Source organism: Mixophyes fleayi, chromosome 1, assembly GCF_038048845.1.
Source record: "Mixophyes fleayi isolate aMixFle1 chromosome 1, aMixFle1.hap1, whole genome shotgun sequence".
NCBI lineage: Eukaryota > Metazoa > Chordata > Amphibia > Anura > Limnodynastidae > Mixophyes > Mixophyes fleayi.
The window spans coordinates 160,042,257-160,058,969 of record NC_134402.1 but is presented as its reverse complement, the minus strand read 5'-3'; the positions used below and the strand labels follow the sequence as shown (position 1 = coordinate 160,058,969).

The 16,713-nt window shown below is 38.1% G+C and overlaps 1 protein-coding gene across 2 annotated transcripts in view; it reads right to left on the bottom strand.

The window, feature by feature from the left end:
* The window catches only part of GC (GC vitamin D binding protein), a 151,848-nt gene that overhangs the window by 29,435 nt on the left and 105,700 nt on the right, over nucleotides 1-16,713 (bottom strand). The window contains exons 5-8 of one of the 2 annotated variants that reach the window (XM_075202383.1): nucleotides 16,383-16,515; nucleotides 13,242-13,336; nucleotides 8,814-8,943; nucleotides 5,283-5,479 (exon numbers count right to left, since the gene is read on the bottom strand). In XM_075202383.1, coding sequence (XP_075058484.1) covers nucleotides 5,283-5,479; nucleotides 8,814-8,943; nucleotides 13,242-13,336; nucleotides 16,383-16,515 — 555 coding nt within the window. Of the gene's footprint in view, nucleotides 1-5,282; nucleotides 5,480-8,813; nucleotides 8,944-13,241; nucleotides 13,337-16,382; nucleotides 16,523-16,713 lie in introns of both variants that reach the window. The other variant, XM_075202373.1, reaches the window with a different exon arrangement.

Here is a 16,713-nt window from a genome sequence, read left to right as displayed (position 1 = left end):
ATCAACTTGTTTGATTCGCACCAATAAATGTACCTGGACTGCGTAGAGGAGTGGGTCACCACAATATATATTAAAAACCCTGAACTTTTATGAATCGCACCAATAAATGTACCTGGACTGCGTAGAGGAGTGGGTCACCACAATATATATTAAAAACCCTGAACTTTTATGAATCGCACCAATAAATGTACCTGGACTGCGTAGAGGAGTGGGTCACCACAATATATATTAAAAACCCTGAACTTTTATGAATCGCACCAATAAATGTACCTGGACTGCGTAGAGGAGTGGGTCACCACAATATATATTAAAAACCCTGAACTTTTATGAATCGCACCAATAAATGTACCTGGACTGCGTAGAGGAGTGGGTCACCACAATATATATTAAAAACCCTGAACTTTTATGAATCGCACCAATAAATGTACCTGGACTGCGTAGAGGAGTGGGTCACCACAATATATATAATAAGAAAACCATCAACTTGTTTGATTCGCACCAATAAATGTACCTGGACTGCGTAGAGGAGTGGGTCACCACAATATATATTAAAAACCCTGAACTTTTATGAATCGCACCAATAAATGTACCTGGACTGCGTAGAGGAGTGGGTCACCACAATATATATTAAAAACCCTGAACTTTTATGAATCGCACCAATAAATGTACCTGGACTGCGTAGAGGAGTGGGTCACCACAATATATATTAAAAACCCTGAACTTTTATGAATCGCACCAATAAATGTACCTGGACTGCGTAGAGGAGTGGGTCACCACAATATATATTAAAAACCCTGAACTTTTATGAATCGCACCAATAAATGTACCTGGACTGCGTAGAGGAGTGCGTCACCACAATATATATTAAAAACCCTGAACTTTTATGAATCGCACCAATAAATGTACCTGGACTGCCTAGAGGAGTGGGCACTGGGCACCACAATAAAATATATAAAAAACCTTCAACAGGTCTGCATTACACTACACATACGGCTGCTCCTCCATCCTCTCCATCATATACATGTTGGAGTTTTAGCATGTGACAACCTCTTGTTTTTGATAATGTCAGTGCATTTTGAATATTTTTCAATTTGCCCCACACCACTGAATGTACTTTATCTATGATACGCATCTATCTATCTTGACTGCGTAGTGTGGTGGCCCCGGTACACAATTTGGTACCGAGGCCACAATATAATTAAAAAACCCTCCACGTGTCAGAATTCCACCAAACAAGTATCTGGACTGCGTAGTGGGGTGGCCCCGGTACCCAATTTGATACCGGGGCCACAATACCTCCTCCAAACATGGTACAGACAATTCGTCATTGAGATCCCATCAAGTATGTTAAAGACAGACAGGGTCCAAGTGTTATTGGTTGACTTTGTAAACCAAAAAACTGTCCCTGTTGCACATAGTCGTGCAATGAAGACTGACTTTTTCATTTAAAGGCACCATCTTTCAAGTGTAGTGTTTGTAAGTCTAAGTCATATTATACTTTTGGTAAAATTGGTTTATTTTGTTCCTCTTTATGGTAATTAGTAATAGAATTAAAGTATTAAATAGAATTAAAGTATGAAATAGAATTAAAGTATTAAATAGAATTAAAGTATGAAATAGAATTAAAGTATTAAATAGAATTAAAGTATGAAATAGAGTGGTATAGAGTTGTAGTGTGGTATAGATAGAGTGGTCCCCACAATATAATAATAAAACCCTCAACTGGTCTGAATTCCACCAAACAAGTATCTGGACTGCGTAGTGTGGTGGCCCCGGTACACAATTTGGTACCGAGGCCACAATATAATTAAAAAATTGGGCATCAACTGTCACCGTTGTTTAATATCTGATACACCTAAATATGGACTGCACAGTGGAGTGGCCCCGGTAGTAAATTTGGTGCCGGGGCCACAATACCTCCTCCAACTTCCAAGTGTAGTGTTTATAAAGACAGACAGCGTCGAAGTGTTATCAGTTGGCTTTCTTAACCCTAAAATTGTCCCTGTTGCAAATATTCGTGCAATGGACAGTTACTTTTTTAATAAAAAGACTCAAGCTTTCAAGTGTAGTGTTTATAAAATATAAACAACAATACAGTAGTTTTAGAGCACGTCAAAAACTCTTGTTTTAAATTATGACACGGCATTTTACTTTTGGTTTAATTTCTTGAATTTTTTAAAATTTGGTTTTACTTTTTGAACATGGCAAACGACTGTTGATTGGTCATATAATGCAAAAAAAAAAGTTCCAAGATGGAATTGTCCTTGGGCCCTCACACCCACCCTTATGTTGTTGAAATAGGACATGCACACTTTAACAAACCAATCATTTCAGCGACAGGGCCTACCAAACAACTTTGGCTGAAATGATTGGTTTGTTTGGGCCCCCACACCAAAAAAGCTATTCATCTCTCCCTGTACAGACTAAACAGGCTCTACTGAGGCAAGATGTCGTCCTCATCCTCAACCTCTGATTCCTCTCCCCCTACAGTGTGTACTTCCTCCTCATCACACATTATCAATTCGTCCCCGCTGGACTCCACAACCACAGGTCCCTCTGTAGTATCTGGAGGGCAGTGCTGTACTTCATTGAGGAATTGATTATTCATTTTTATAAACATCATTTTTTCAACGTTGTGTGGAAGCAACCTCCTTCGCCGCTCACTGACCAGGTTCCCCGCTGCACTAAAAACTCTTTCCGAGTACACACTGGAGGGGGGACAACTCAGGTAAAATAGAGCCAGTTTGTACAGGGGCTTCCAAACTGCCTTTTGGAGTTCTACCACGTCACTACCTCTAGTTAATTTAGATTGCAAGGCTTGTAAATATAAATACTTTGAAGATAAAAAAAAGCAGGCTGCACAGACTGTGGAGCTAGAAAGTGAAATTAAATGGACCACGTTACTTTGGTGGCTATCTTGGCCCCCCCCGCCCTACACTTGTAGTTGAATATAAATAAAGCAGCCTGCATAGACTGTAGAACTAGCAATTCAAATATACAAAGAAATGGACAAAGGCAGTTTGGTATCTGTCTGCATCAGATCCCCTCTCCACTAGGAGTAAAACAGAAAACTTTTCAGCCGTTATATAATCTAGAATATAAATAGAAATTGAGAAATGCAATTTGGTATCTGTCTGCATCATAATCATCAACATCCTCCTCAGCGCCAGCTACATCAATATCCTCCTCCCAGTGTACAACATTCACACCTTCATTAGCCAAATCTGTAACTGGACTGTGGGTGATCCTTCCAGCATATGCAGAGGGCGTGCTGCAAATGCTGGATGGAGTCACCTCTTCCCGTACAGTGATGGGAAGGTCAGGGTTCACAACCAGCAACACCCTTGGACTTGCCTTGGGGATTTGTGATGTCATCTGTTTAGAAGGCAGAGTTCTTTGCTGTTTTGTTGTTGTTGCTGACAGCATAACTCTCTTAAATTTTTTGTAGGGGGGGGGAGGAGGGCTTAGATCCTTGGGTGAAGCTGGACCACTAGTCATGAACACGGGACAGGGCCTAAGCCGTTCCTTGCCACTACTTGTCGTAATTGGCATATTGCCAACTTTACGTTTCTCCTCAGATGATTTTAAGTTTCTTTTTTTGCTGTTTTTTGAGAACTTGGGCTTTTTGGATTTTACATGCCCTGTACTAGGAGATTGGGCATCGTGCTTGCCAGACGACGTTGATGGCATTTCATCGTCTATGTCATGACTAGTGGCAGCAGCTTCAGCATTAGGAGGAAGTGGGTCTTGATCTTTCCCTACTTTATCCTCCAAATTTTTGGTCTCCATTATATGTAGCACAAGATACTGCAGAATGTGTGAACTTTGTAATATTGCAGTACCAATGGACTTATACTGCTGGATTGGTTTTGCAAATTTGGTTATAATTATTATATTTTATTTTTATTTTTTTAATTTTTTATTTTTTTTTACTTTTTTTTTATTTTTTAAAAACTTGGGAATAATGGGGAAATAACTATGCCCTTAGAAGCACAGAGCACAGGACACAGCACCACTGGACTGAACAGGACACGGCACAGGACCCAGCAGCACTACGGAACTCAGCAGGACAGAGCACAGGACACAGCACCACTGGACTGATACTGCAGAATGTGTAAACTTTGTAATATTGCAGTACCACTGGACTTTTACTGCTGAATGTGTGAACTTGGTAATATTGCAGTACCAATGGGCTTATACTGCAGGATTGGTTGTGCAAATTTTGTGGTAATTAAAAAAAATTAAAGTAGTTTTTGGTATTTTTTTAAAAAACTTTTTTTTATTTTTTTAAACACAGGGGAATATTGGGGAAATAACTATGCCCTTAGAAGCACAGAGCACAGGACACAGCACCACTGGACTGAACAGGACACAGCACAGGACCCAGCAGCACCACTGACCTCAGAAGGACAGAGCACAGCACACAGCACCACTGGACTGATACTGCAGAAAACAGCACAGCACAGCACAGCACAGAACTAAACAGCACAGCACAGAACTAAACAGCACAACACGAGATCTACCAGGACAGAGGACCACCTAACACACCCTCCCTCTACCCTGATCAATGCCCGAGTGAAGATGGCGGCGACTAGCGGGGAATTTATAGGATCCGAGTATCGCGAGATCCGACAACGGGATTATGAGTTAGAGCCTCAGTTTCACATTTGAATTTGGCGCCAATACCCGGATCTGTCTCGGATCCGACTCGGATCCGCAACGTTCGGGTGGGCTCGGATTTCATAAATCCGAGTGCGCTCATCCCTACTTTTTCTTTATGTCATTTATCCTTTTGCGCTTGTGCTATAGATATCACCTTTTTTGTGGTCCAATCTTGCTCTTGTTTCTGAATGCTTATGATTTGGGATTTATTTTGCTTTTTATTTTTAATAATAAATAACTGTGCACTACAATATGGTTATGTGCTGTTCATTCCAGCTAAATGACTAAATAGACTATTGGTTATACATTGATTCACTATATGCTCTTTTGTATCTTATTATATTGCTTTTAAGACTGGACTCACACCAATACAGTATGTCTACTAAAATTTATGGTTATTTATTTTACAATTCATTACCAAAGCCAAGAGTGGCACACTCTATAGTCACATCTCTGAACTTTGGGTCAAACAGTTCATTACGCTATGTCTTGGACCATTATTTGCTTCCTAACATCATATGGTACTATGATATCTTACATCACAACTCACCACTTTATCTACTATGTTCTTTGTTTTATCTGATTAGTGTAGAATTGACACAAGTTTATTTCACACTTACTTCTCTAGCTCCTGATTCTTGCCTTTCTTGCACAATTGACTGCTGCTTGGCAGTTGGAGTCCTGGAAGCACAATGGACTCAGCAGCAGACATGGAATGTAAACAATGGAGAGTGTCTACTGGTAACTTCTTGCAACACTCAGCAACTCTGGCATCTTTTGATAGTTTCTTACATATTTGCTGAATGTTCCCTGATAGCTGCAAAGAAGTTAAATGACTGTTTTTAGTAACACAGCTTTACCGTAACTTATTTTAAATAAATATCCCGATGGTCTATTAAGCTTGCTTTCGCAAAGGCGAATATGAAAATACAGACTACGGTGCAAGGAGGTTCTTTTTCTTAGAGGAAAGCTTAAGCTTAATAGAGTTGCTTTTGCAGTGTTCCTTTAATCCTTCAACTAATAAAATACAGGTGAATAATTAAATAACTTCAATATAGGTATCCAGAACAGACCTATACTGCGACCTTTTGTCAAAAACATTATTATATATTTTGTATTTCATTCATCTACACTATGACACTATGATCAAAATTGTATATTCTAAATCTGCTTAGAAGTAAAGTAGTAAAAAAGTAAATAATTAGATGCGAATTTGCCCAGTTTCTACCATCATCTGTACCCCAAAATCATTCAGAGTAACCTATGCTCAAACACTGATTTCTTCCATTTCATATTCATTCTTTCCTCTTACAGTTCTGCCATATCTCTATCTAAACAGTATTACTTTAAATCTCTAATTTCCTCCCAATCCTGAAAAACCACTCGCCTTTCTGTCACTTTCAACTCCCTCCTTGTCTTACCCCCCATCTCTGCTGAAAAGTCCATGCCCTTCACTCCTCCTCTCCCCAACCATTCACCCACTTGACCCTATCCCATCCCATTTCCTCACCACCTTCCTCTCCTCTGATCTCCTCTCACTCCCTCCTCGACTACTTCCTTTCACTTTAATCTGGCTTTTTCTACCTCCACAGAAACCGAACTTATTGAGGTCACACATGACCTTCTCACTGCCAAAACTAAGGGTCAGGTCTTTTATTCCTCCTGGCCTATCTGTGGCCTTTGACACCACTGACCACCCTCTCCTAGTGCAAATCCTTCACTCCATTGGCCTCCATGACACTGTCCACTCTTGGTTTACTTCCTACCTCACCAACCACTCCCTTCTCTGTCTTTAATCCTGATTCCACCTCCCCTTCTGGCGGGGCCATGATGACACAATTCTCTGTGAACTAAGGGCTGTCTCCCACCCACTTCACTAAGGAAGTGGCAGTATGCGGCAGGTTGCCCTGCTCTCCTGGGAGTCAGGGAGAATTCCAAGAATTTCGGGAGTCTACCAGACATTCCAGGAGAGAAGGCAACTGTGGTCTAGTCCATTGTTACAGCAAGCACATAAAACAGATATCGTTGTAGTGAATATGATATAAAATAGTCTCCCTTCTGTTGCCACCTATGGAAGGCAGATACAAGTCTGGTGACATGTATACATTCAGGTTGCTAGAAAATAATACAGACTACATTTCGGATGAAAAGTATAAAATAAAGAGAAATGGAAAGTATACAATACTTTCTCTATTTGGGTATTGAGTGTACAATACAGACTCTGGGCCTGGTTCATGTTCTAACGCAATGCAATAGAGTATGCCACTTGAGCATAGCTCAGACCGTATTCAAATTAAAGCAGGATCTCAAGATGCATTTTGATTTGAATCTGAGTGCAAGGACACTGCCTAAATGGTACTTACAGGCAGAACAGACTGCAGTAAGGTCACATCAAAACCCATAAAAAAAATATTATATCATAAAATAAATGAACAACTATTAACAGTATAATCATAATTATAAATAAGTATTTTCAAAGACATTTTTTATTTATTTATTTTTTACATTAAATTCTGTGTACTGTACATATGAGTTTTTATAGCCTATCTTACTTGCATACACATGTTCTGTGCTAGCTAGTGGCACACATGTGTAATTTTTAAAACATAGACTATGCCGTGTCAGTCATCACTATCAGTAAGCACTTACACTTGTCCTGTAGCTGGTACAAATGATGCGGCGGAAACCGACTTACGATAATCCCAGGACTTGATTTGGCCGCATCTGTGTTAAAATGCCCTCAGCATGCCCTTACTGTACATGACCTACGTTAGTCCGCCCCTTCTCTTCCCTATTTTACCTCAAGTTGTAGGCATAATTGTCATTGATTTGGCATAATGTCTGTTTCTGAGCATGCGCAGACCCATTCAGAGAGCTCCTAAACAACTCAGACTTCATTCAGACGGCTATTTCACCAATGCAATAAGTATAGGTACAAAAAGTGGACTTCTATACAATATAAAGTACAATATAAAGACCCCATTCACATTACTACTGTATAGTACATACCACATACTGACTGTTGATGTGTTTCCTCACCTGCTCTCACTACAACATAGCCAACGGTTCATTAAGCAGTGTGCTGCTTAAATAAAAATAATTAGAAAAATCTCTTCTGGACCCTGCTCCTGTTTGGAACATGATTGGAATATGAAGTCACATTGACAGGAGCTGATGTCTCCTGTCATTTGCCCCAATAGAATACAAATCTAACATAGTCACCATGAATTTACATCTAGATGTGGTACATAAAGGAATTTAAGCTCAGAAAAAAGGTTTTTCAAATTATTCATATCTCAGCATGCCACAACTATGCAGAAGTAGTCAGAACACGTCAGGATTGAACTTTCAATATTAGTTATTCTTCCCTATAGATTAATTAAGGAACATCGCTGGATGCCTTTTTTAACTACATGATTTTTTTTGTAGTTATAATAAAAATATATAGTTGTAATATGAATATAGTATACTGTATTAATTTTGAAACGGTTATAATAAGTCAAGGTGGTATCATTCTGTAGAATTTACATAGTTTAATATTAAACTAATGTTAAACAATTTAATATTGTTATGCCCTTCTGGTTAGATGTGTCAATAATAACATACAAGATGATTTTATCTTCAGGCTAGTTATATGTAATAGATACCGCTATATTATCACAGATGTCTTCCAAACACTTCAGACATTATAGTAATATAGTATTACTAGCAGTGTCACCTGACATTGCGCGGGTCTCATTTGTAATGTGTAGCAGTTTTTATATATTAGCAAATTATTCGGTAAGCAGACCAAAAATGCTACTTAGAAAATAAGATTAGTTGCTTTGTCGCTCTGTCGTTATGTCGTGTTGTGGCGAGGTTTCCTTCCTGCAGTCAAACAATTGTTTACAACCCAAAAATTATGTTTTCAATATTTGTCGCTCTGCCACTTTGTCGCTTTGTTGCATTGTTGCGTTGTCGCTATTTGGTCCAATAGGTTATTGTTGCAATACTAAATAACTATGTAAGATTTGTCAGTGTTACCTTGAGAGCTGTGGAAAATATAAATGAATAAATGTATAGCTAATGTCTTATGTCATTGTATATAATGTAACTTTAACAAGGCTGGTAAATTGTGTCACACAGCGTATTATCACTGTAAATATTCATACCTCTTTCTCAATGCAGTTATCAGTAAGGGATCCACAACACTTAGCAAGCAGTCGGGTGCCCTGCTCTACCGTTGGCATCACATCCTTAAATTCAGCAGAGGGGACCTTTTGGCTGAACATAATCGCAGCACTGAGAAAAATGATATAAGATAAATTGTTTAAAAATTTTATATTTCTGAATATATACGCAAGTTAAAGAGACAATATACACTTGTGTATCTATGTCATACATTAGGGGAAAATGACAGATCTAATAGCCTATATATATTTTAAAATGTACATTTTTTTAATTGCCAATGCCATTGCAGCACTAAAACCCTGTAGTTCTATGTGTTTGGGGTGGAAATACCATGGTAGCAGAAGGCACACTTGCTACGGGGACCGTAGCTAGGTGGGCACCTTCCCCGTCAAAGCCCCATCAAGCAGTAGTATAACAGCTGAGAATTTACCATCTTCTCCACCTTACTGAGGCTCCCTCTTGTGATCAGGCCATGACTGCTGCCATAGTAAGCAAAAGAAAGCACGTGATTGGTTAACAGTTAAGGCTGGTAATAGCAGCCATTAACTCATCACTAGAGTGACCATGGTGGCCTGACAGGTGGGTCTGTGCTCAATGAGCAGGGGAACATATATTGTATTTAGATAATATAACATTGAATAGTAGTAGGATATATCACAGTTTAATGCAGGTTCAGGCATCCTGTAGCTCCTTGGCTTTTATGGAACTATAAAACCCAGCATGCTGTGAGAGGGCACACAAAGTGGTAGTTCCACAACAGTTGTAGAGCCACAGAGTGCCTGAGCTTATTCTAAACATGGCTTTTTCACAGGTAATAATAATACAGCTCTATAAAATCATAAAGCATGACTGGCATGGGGGTCATATTAAGCAGAACAGCTTTGTGAGAATAATGATGTTTAATAATGTAGTGCAAAGATACATTAGACAATGTTTGCAAACCTACAGTAGATTAAATTAGTATACCAATAAGACACATCAGAGGGTCTGGCGCACACTCACCCCCTTCCCCCAAGTATCAACAGGGGCTTAGGGAGAGGCAGGCGGCCACATACCTGGAAAAGCACTGTCACAGGTCCTGTACAAGACCTACCTACAGTTAGCAGCAACACTGATATTCACAAATTACAGGTAGGATTAGCAATTTCTCAGCTCTTCATGCAAAATTTGTAGTGTAATATTTCTATTTTTCTGTATTGCATGCTAAAATTTAATAGACATGTTTCACTGAAAAAAGTGAATGCTGCTATGTATTTTTCATTTATGTGGAGTTGTTAGTACTAATCTCGCCCTGCATAGACAGGCCATGTCCACTCCACGGGCTTTGTTGTGGTGCCTGCTAGATGGCTTCCCCAGTAAGCCCTTCATACCCAAGTCTGGCACTGAATTGATGACCTTAAAAAATGTTCCTACCCACAAACATCTAGTTATGCCCCTGTATGTAATTCTTTAACAGGAAAAGAGCAGCACATTTTTGCACACTATACTTCCAGAGTGTTCTTTTCTTCTCCACATCCTATTCTCCACACATGTTGACCCTCTTAATGAAGCAACAAAATAATTTCCTCCTTTGTATTGCTGAGAGTATGAGAAGTTGCTTTGTATAGTAAGCTGCATTTTGCATGAAATGGTGTCTTGGAATCTGTAGAAATTTGTGCCCACGTGTATGTACAGTAGTTAGAACACAAACATTTCTGCAAATATACATGTGTGAATGAATGTTCAGCCAAAGGAGGACACTGGATGGAGATACATTTATAAAATTAGTAAGAATGGGGATATAATAGCATAGCAGTACAGTATATTATCTTAGTCATGAAAGAATCACTCTATGGGATTAATAGTAACATTGTCAAACTTCATGTAGTTCATAGCTATTATTTCATGCTAATTAGAGGTATCATTTTAGTAAAAAAAAACAAGAGCTAGATGGGAGTTGGAAACAAAACAGCTACAGTTAAATTAGTAATTTCTGTTTCCATCTTGAATTGACATATCAGTTATAATCTTGCTAAATAATGATAAATAAATATAGAGGAGAATAAAAAAAGAGACTAAAATTATTTGCTTACCACTGGAGAGAACAAGACAATAGGGGCATATCTATAAAAACTTGAATGCATAGAATAGCTTGAGTGAGTCTTTAAATCAGACCCTTAGTGCATCTCTATGTAAGATCAGTTTCCTGTCAAAGCTTATGCAAAGTCTGTTGAAATCCTTATAAGTTGAGTAATTGGAGAATGATTTAAATAATTAAATAAAAAAAAAACCTGTAAAGAGACCTGGGAATCTCCATAAGTCTGTTATTTAGAAAAGAATAGCTAAAGCCTCCATAATTTTAGCATAAAAGAAAATCATTATAAAATATACTGACGTTGGTACATGGTCCCAGAAAAGATTAATTCTATCTATCCCATTTTATCCAACAGATGCTGGAAAGAATGTAGTGAAATTAGCACATCCCTCCACATCTGGTGGATAAGCACTGGCATTCAACAGTTTTGGAATAGTATTGTAGACATGATTAAACACAGAAATCCGGTTGGCAAGAGACCCTCTATTACTTTTGCTCAACAACCATGGAATATATCTTGTATGGAATATATTACTGGTTTATTCAACAACACATTGCCCAAATTTTATGCAATATTGGAACCTTTGTTCCAATTTAACAACTTGTCTACCCCTGGTTTGGAATAATACTAGAAATGTGGGCTCCCTCAGTATATCCCTGCCATTTAATTCTCTCCCACCCATATTCCCTCCTTCTTTTTCCTCCCCTTCCTCCTTCCAGGACCTCCCCTTAAATATAATTAAAAAAATCCCTGCATCATGATTTTAAATTTGTTTATTGCTTTTCATAAAAATGGTTAGGACTTCAGAAATGTTTTTCATAATCTCTATAGTATGATAGATCTAATAGTTAATTTTGGTGTGCATGCTACTTGTTATGCCATTGTTGTTACATCTGTTACTTCTTTTATTATTATTATGTTATGTATGTAATGCAGTTAAAAAAGGTCATAAAAAAATAAAACAAAAAGCTGAAATACTGCAGTAACAAATTAAAAAGCATGGTGGTTTAGTAGTTAGCACTTCTGCCTCCCCGCACTGCAGGGTCATCTTAACAACATTACGGGCCCCCGGCAAAGCAGTGCACCGCGGCTCCTATAATATATATATATATATGTATGTGTATGTATGTATATATATATATATATACAAGTTAACCCGTGCATGATACTCATGCATCTAGTCAAATCAAGCTACTTAAGGTGTTAAAAAGGTTCTTGTCATGCATTTGGGCCATAGCCCAGGCCTCCTCAGGGGAAGAGTGTTACTTCCCGACGTAAGCGCCCTTTTTTAACGTGGTTTTGTCCACATGTCACCACCTCATCATTCTTCTCCATCACCTCATCCTTCATTTTCATCGCCACATCTATCCAGATGTCTATCCAGACACAGGGATCTCTCTCAGCGGTCCTGAGTATCACACTCCTCTCACTCTGTCACCCCCGGCAACCACCAACCACTCCCCACTGTCACCTCCGGCAACCACCAACCACTCCCAACTGTCACTTCTCCTTTAAGAAATATATATATATTTTTTTAAATCTTTATAAACACTTTTAACAATTAACAAATTAAATTAACAAATTAAAAACATCTTAGTATACCAAATTTCAGCCCTTTCTGAATTTTTTTTCCAACACACACTAAGAATTTAGTAGGTCAGTGTATAACTCCGCCCAGCAGGTGGCGCTGCAGCTTGGTTTTATTTTTTCCACACACACACACACACACACACACACGCAGACAGACTAACACACGCCACTAGACATTTATATTATAGATAATATATATATATATAGGCCCCGATGCACTGCTTTTTTTAAATGTACTCGCTCAGTGACCCTTGTAGGTTTTCTTTTGCAGGATTTTTTTTTTTGCAGGATTATTTATTCTTATTAAGAGCCTTGCCTATGGGGCCCCCTTGCCGGTGGGGCCCCCGGGCACCTGCCCATCGTGCCCAATGGAAAAGATGGCCCTGCAGCACTGGGGTCATGAGTTGAATTCCTGACCATGGCCTTATCTGTATGGCGTTTGTATGTTCTCCCTGTGTTTGTGTGGGTTTCCTCTGGATTCCTCCCACACTCCAAAAACATACTAGTAGGTTAATTGGCCACTATCAAAAAATTTACCCTAGTCTCTCTGTCTGTGTGTATGTTTGTATGTTAGGGAATATAGACTGTAATCTCCAATGGGGCAGGGACTGATGTGGGTGAGTTCTCTATACAGTGCTGCAGAATTAGTGGCGCTATATAAATAAATTGATGATGATGAAAAACATTCATGTTTATTGATACGATACATGTCATAAAGACCCAGCTTTAGTTGCATGTTTGTACCTGAACTTCAGTTTTTCTGTACCATAAATGGTGTACCGGGAACACAGTCTGTTGGACATTACTGTCAGTAAATGCAGTGGGTGCCTTTGGAGTCTCTAGACAGAAAAACAAAACTATGTATGAAAAACTATTAATTATAAGAATAACTTTCGGAAACAATTTTCTTTGCATAGGAAAAATGTTTCATGTTATTTTATAACTAATAATGTCTATGTATAAAGGAGTAAATGCTCAATGAAGAACTGCATTATATATATAAATAGCTTTCATTTATCTCATTGTACTCCAATATATAGGGACAATATTGGACAAAAGGGAACTTGGCATTAATGAAGGTAGAACCACATAAGCAAGGAATACATGGCTGTCTACTGTTTTACAAACTTCACTTGATACACTATACCCCTTCCTTTACTAGACATTTTACTTTTCCAATTTTAGAATATTTTAGGTTTGATTCTTTTTAAAATGTCTTTTTTTTCTCTTCAATGAACGCTCAGGAGTATATTTACTAAACTGGAGATTTGAAAAAGTGGAGATGTTGCCTATAGCAACCAATCAGGTTCTAGCTGTCATTTTGTAGAATGTACTAAATGAATGATAGCTAGAATCTGATTGGTTGCTATAGGCAACATCGCCACTCTTTCAAACCCACAGTTAGTAGTTAGTAAATATACCCCCAAGCCTCATATCAGTGGTGGGTTGGGCCATGGGGCTTCCAATCGACGGTCACCAGTTTTCTGTGGCCATACACTGTATTCAAGTGCCTGAGGGCTTTTTTTCACGTGTGTGTGGGGGAGGTTTAGCCAGACTTTAGATGCTGTGCTGTCTCCTTTATTGGAGATCCGTGTACATCTGACTCCTTTGACTTACAGCTGAGATGAATTGGATGACAGGAGTGTATGGTGTGTGTGCTTCTGGATAGAGAATGTCCAAGCACCTATGTTGACTAGTGGTCAAGGGAAATTTACTTTTATCACTCTATTCCTTTCTATGTTAATTTTGCTTTAATTTATTATACCACCAGTCATATCATGTCCTATGGCTTACATAGTTTGCCCCACAGGCAAGCCCCACTTGCCCAATCACATATCATTATAGAGAGTTGGGTGGGTGGTAGGCATGTATAATATTGCTTGAAGAGATCTGGGGATCTGAATTTTGTTATTGCAACAGAGATTGTGTGTGTGTGTGTGTGTGTGTGTGGGGGGGGGGGAGGGGGTGTATGAAAAGGGTACATGTGATCTGGGGTCCAATTCTTTATTACTACAGAGATTAGGGTTTGAGGGGGGTATCTATATTGCCACCTGAGTTCTGGAGTCTGATTTTTGTTTTTAAAGAAATTGGGTTTATGCATTATAAAGCTACTTGAGATCTGGGGTCTGCTTTCTGTCATAATCTATGTTTCTTCTCTCTGATGGCATCCATATTAGATGAGTACAGTAGTGTTGTCATCTTTACATTATTACTTTGATATAATCAATAATTCTATGTATGCAGTTTGAATCAAGAGAGTGCTATGCATGTATTGATCAAGTTGAACAATAGCCCCATAACAGTATCACCATCAGCTGTGCCAGAAAGAATGTCATTAGCTACACAACTTTTATGAGCAGGAGAAAGGTAAAATACAAACTGTTTGGTTCTGTGTAGAATATACTTAAATTATTGATGTTTTTGAATAAAAAATGTATCCCTAATGGTTTATATGAAGATTGTAAAATAAACTGATTAATAGTATATCACAGTAGAGAGTTCTGTATATTGTAAGTCAGTCAATAGAATGCTCTATGTATTGCAAACTGGTCACAGGAACACAGTCTGTTTTTTTTTTACATATGAGACTAGAATGTTCTTCGAATTGTAAATTGGTCACTATAAATCTCTGTGTATTGTATACCAGTCACTAGAATGCTTCCTGTATTGCACAGATGTTACTAGCTTGGTCTCTGTATTGTATAGAAGTCATATATACCATATATATTGCCTATATAAACCATTCTCTTATTAGACAAACTATGCCTGCCACGCTAAATTGTCCATCTGGGCCACTTGCTTGAGTTTGCCCCAAAAGCCTAAGAGTTGCCAGCCTCTGGTGTCATTTAGAAAGCACAAACGGGCAAGGTGCAATTCAAGATATTTGGTGGTGTATTATTTATTGATTTTGGCAAGTGAACATAAATCTCTGCCAAAATGTATGGGTTCGGGGTGCAAAATGGCAGAAGTTTTCACTGACCAATGGGAGGAATTTGGCGAAATGAGGTATAAATAAGATGAGGAGACATATAAGGCTGCAGTTTGTCCAACATAAAACAAATCTTCAAACACACAAAGGTGGAAACTGTAATTAAGGCAGCTTCTCAATCACGTGATTAATTTAAGAAGCGAATTAAGCTAATGAGCACTATTTTAGGAGAAACACTGAAAAGTTATCCCCTTCACAAACTTACCTATACTTCTAGTTTGCAGAATCATCTGTCAACAATGGAGAATAGATATGTACCTTGTGTGGACCATCTAGGCGTACCAGTAAATTGCAAATTAGGTCAATTGATGGGCCACTGTGAATGCCAGCATTAATATATTAATCTGTAAATTCTACAGACTCCAGCCCTGATATGCCTTTTTAAATTACAATATTAAGAGTCTTTGCCAAGCAAATGGCATATACAATATCTATATCACCTATAAAACACCCATGAGTTTTAATACCCAAATCCACTGGCGCAGCTAACGCCTCGCTAGAAGCCTTATCACTTCGTAGTCTTTGAAGTAAGGGATGAACTAGTGGCTCTTTCAGTAAAATGTTTCACCCTGGTTATTGAGGATTATAAGCAAGGACAGAAGACTAGTCTACCCACTAATAATTCATTTTATCAAATAGAGAGATGAGAGTGGGAACATTTTTCTTACCTAAAGGAACATGAAATTGTTTATTTGGTCTTAAAAAAAGTTCCAAGAGAAATTACCTGACAACTTTCATTATGTTAATAATATCCCATCAGACCTCCTTTCATCTAGCCAATTGTTTTCAAGTACTGTAATACATGTTCTCCGTGCTAGAGATATATTATAAATAATTACAAACATTACATGAAAAAATATAATGAAAGTTATAAATAAAAAGAACACAAAACAAACCTGATTAAGAAAACATGGTGTAGGTTTTTTAGATGTACAGCATTCTTTTATCATATTCAAGTAGTTTTCTGTGGAATTTAGGACAACTTGTAATGGAGCATGTGCATAATTACTGGTATACTCATATAGAAACCTGTAAAGTAGATACGGTAGATTTAGATTACACACTATACCTCTGTGCATAACAGGAAGAATTTCACAAGCAAATACTATGCAAATTATATATGTATATATATATATATATATATATATATATATATATATATATATTATTCTGCAGCTTCAGTACCATGGTGCAGTTAATAGTAGAAGTGAAGTATAAGTTTGGGTT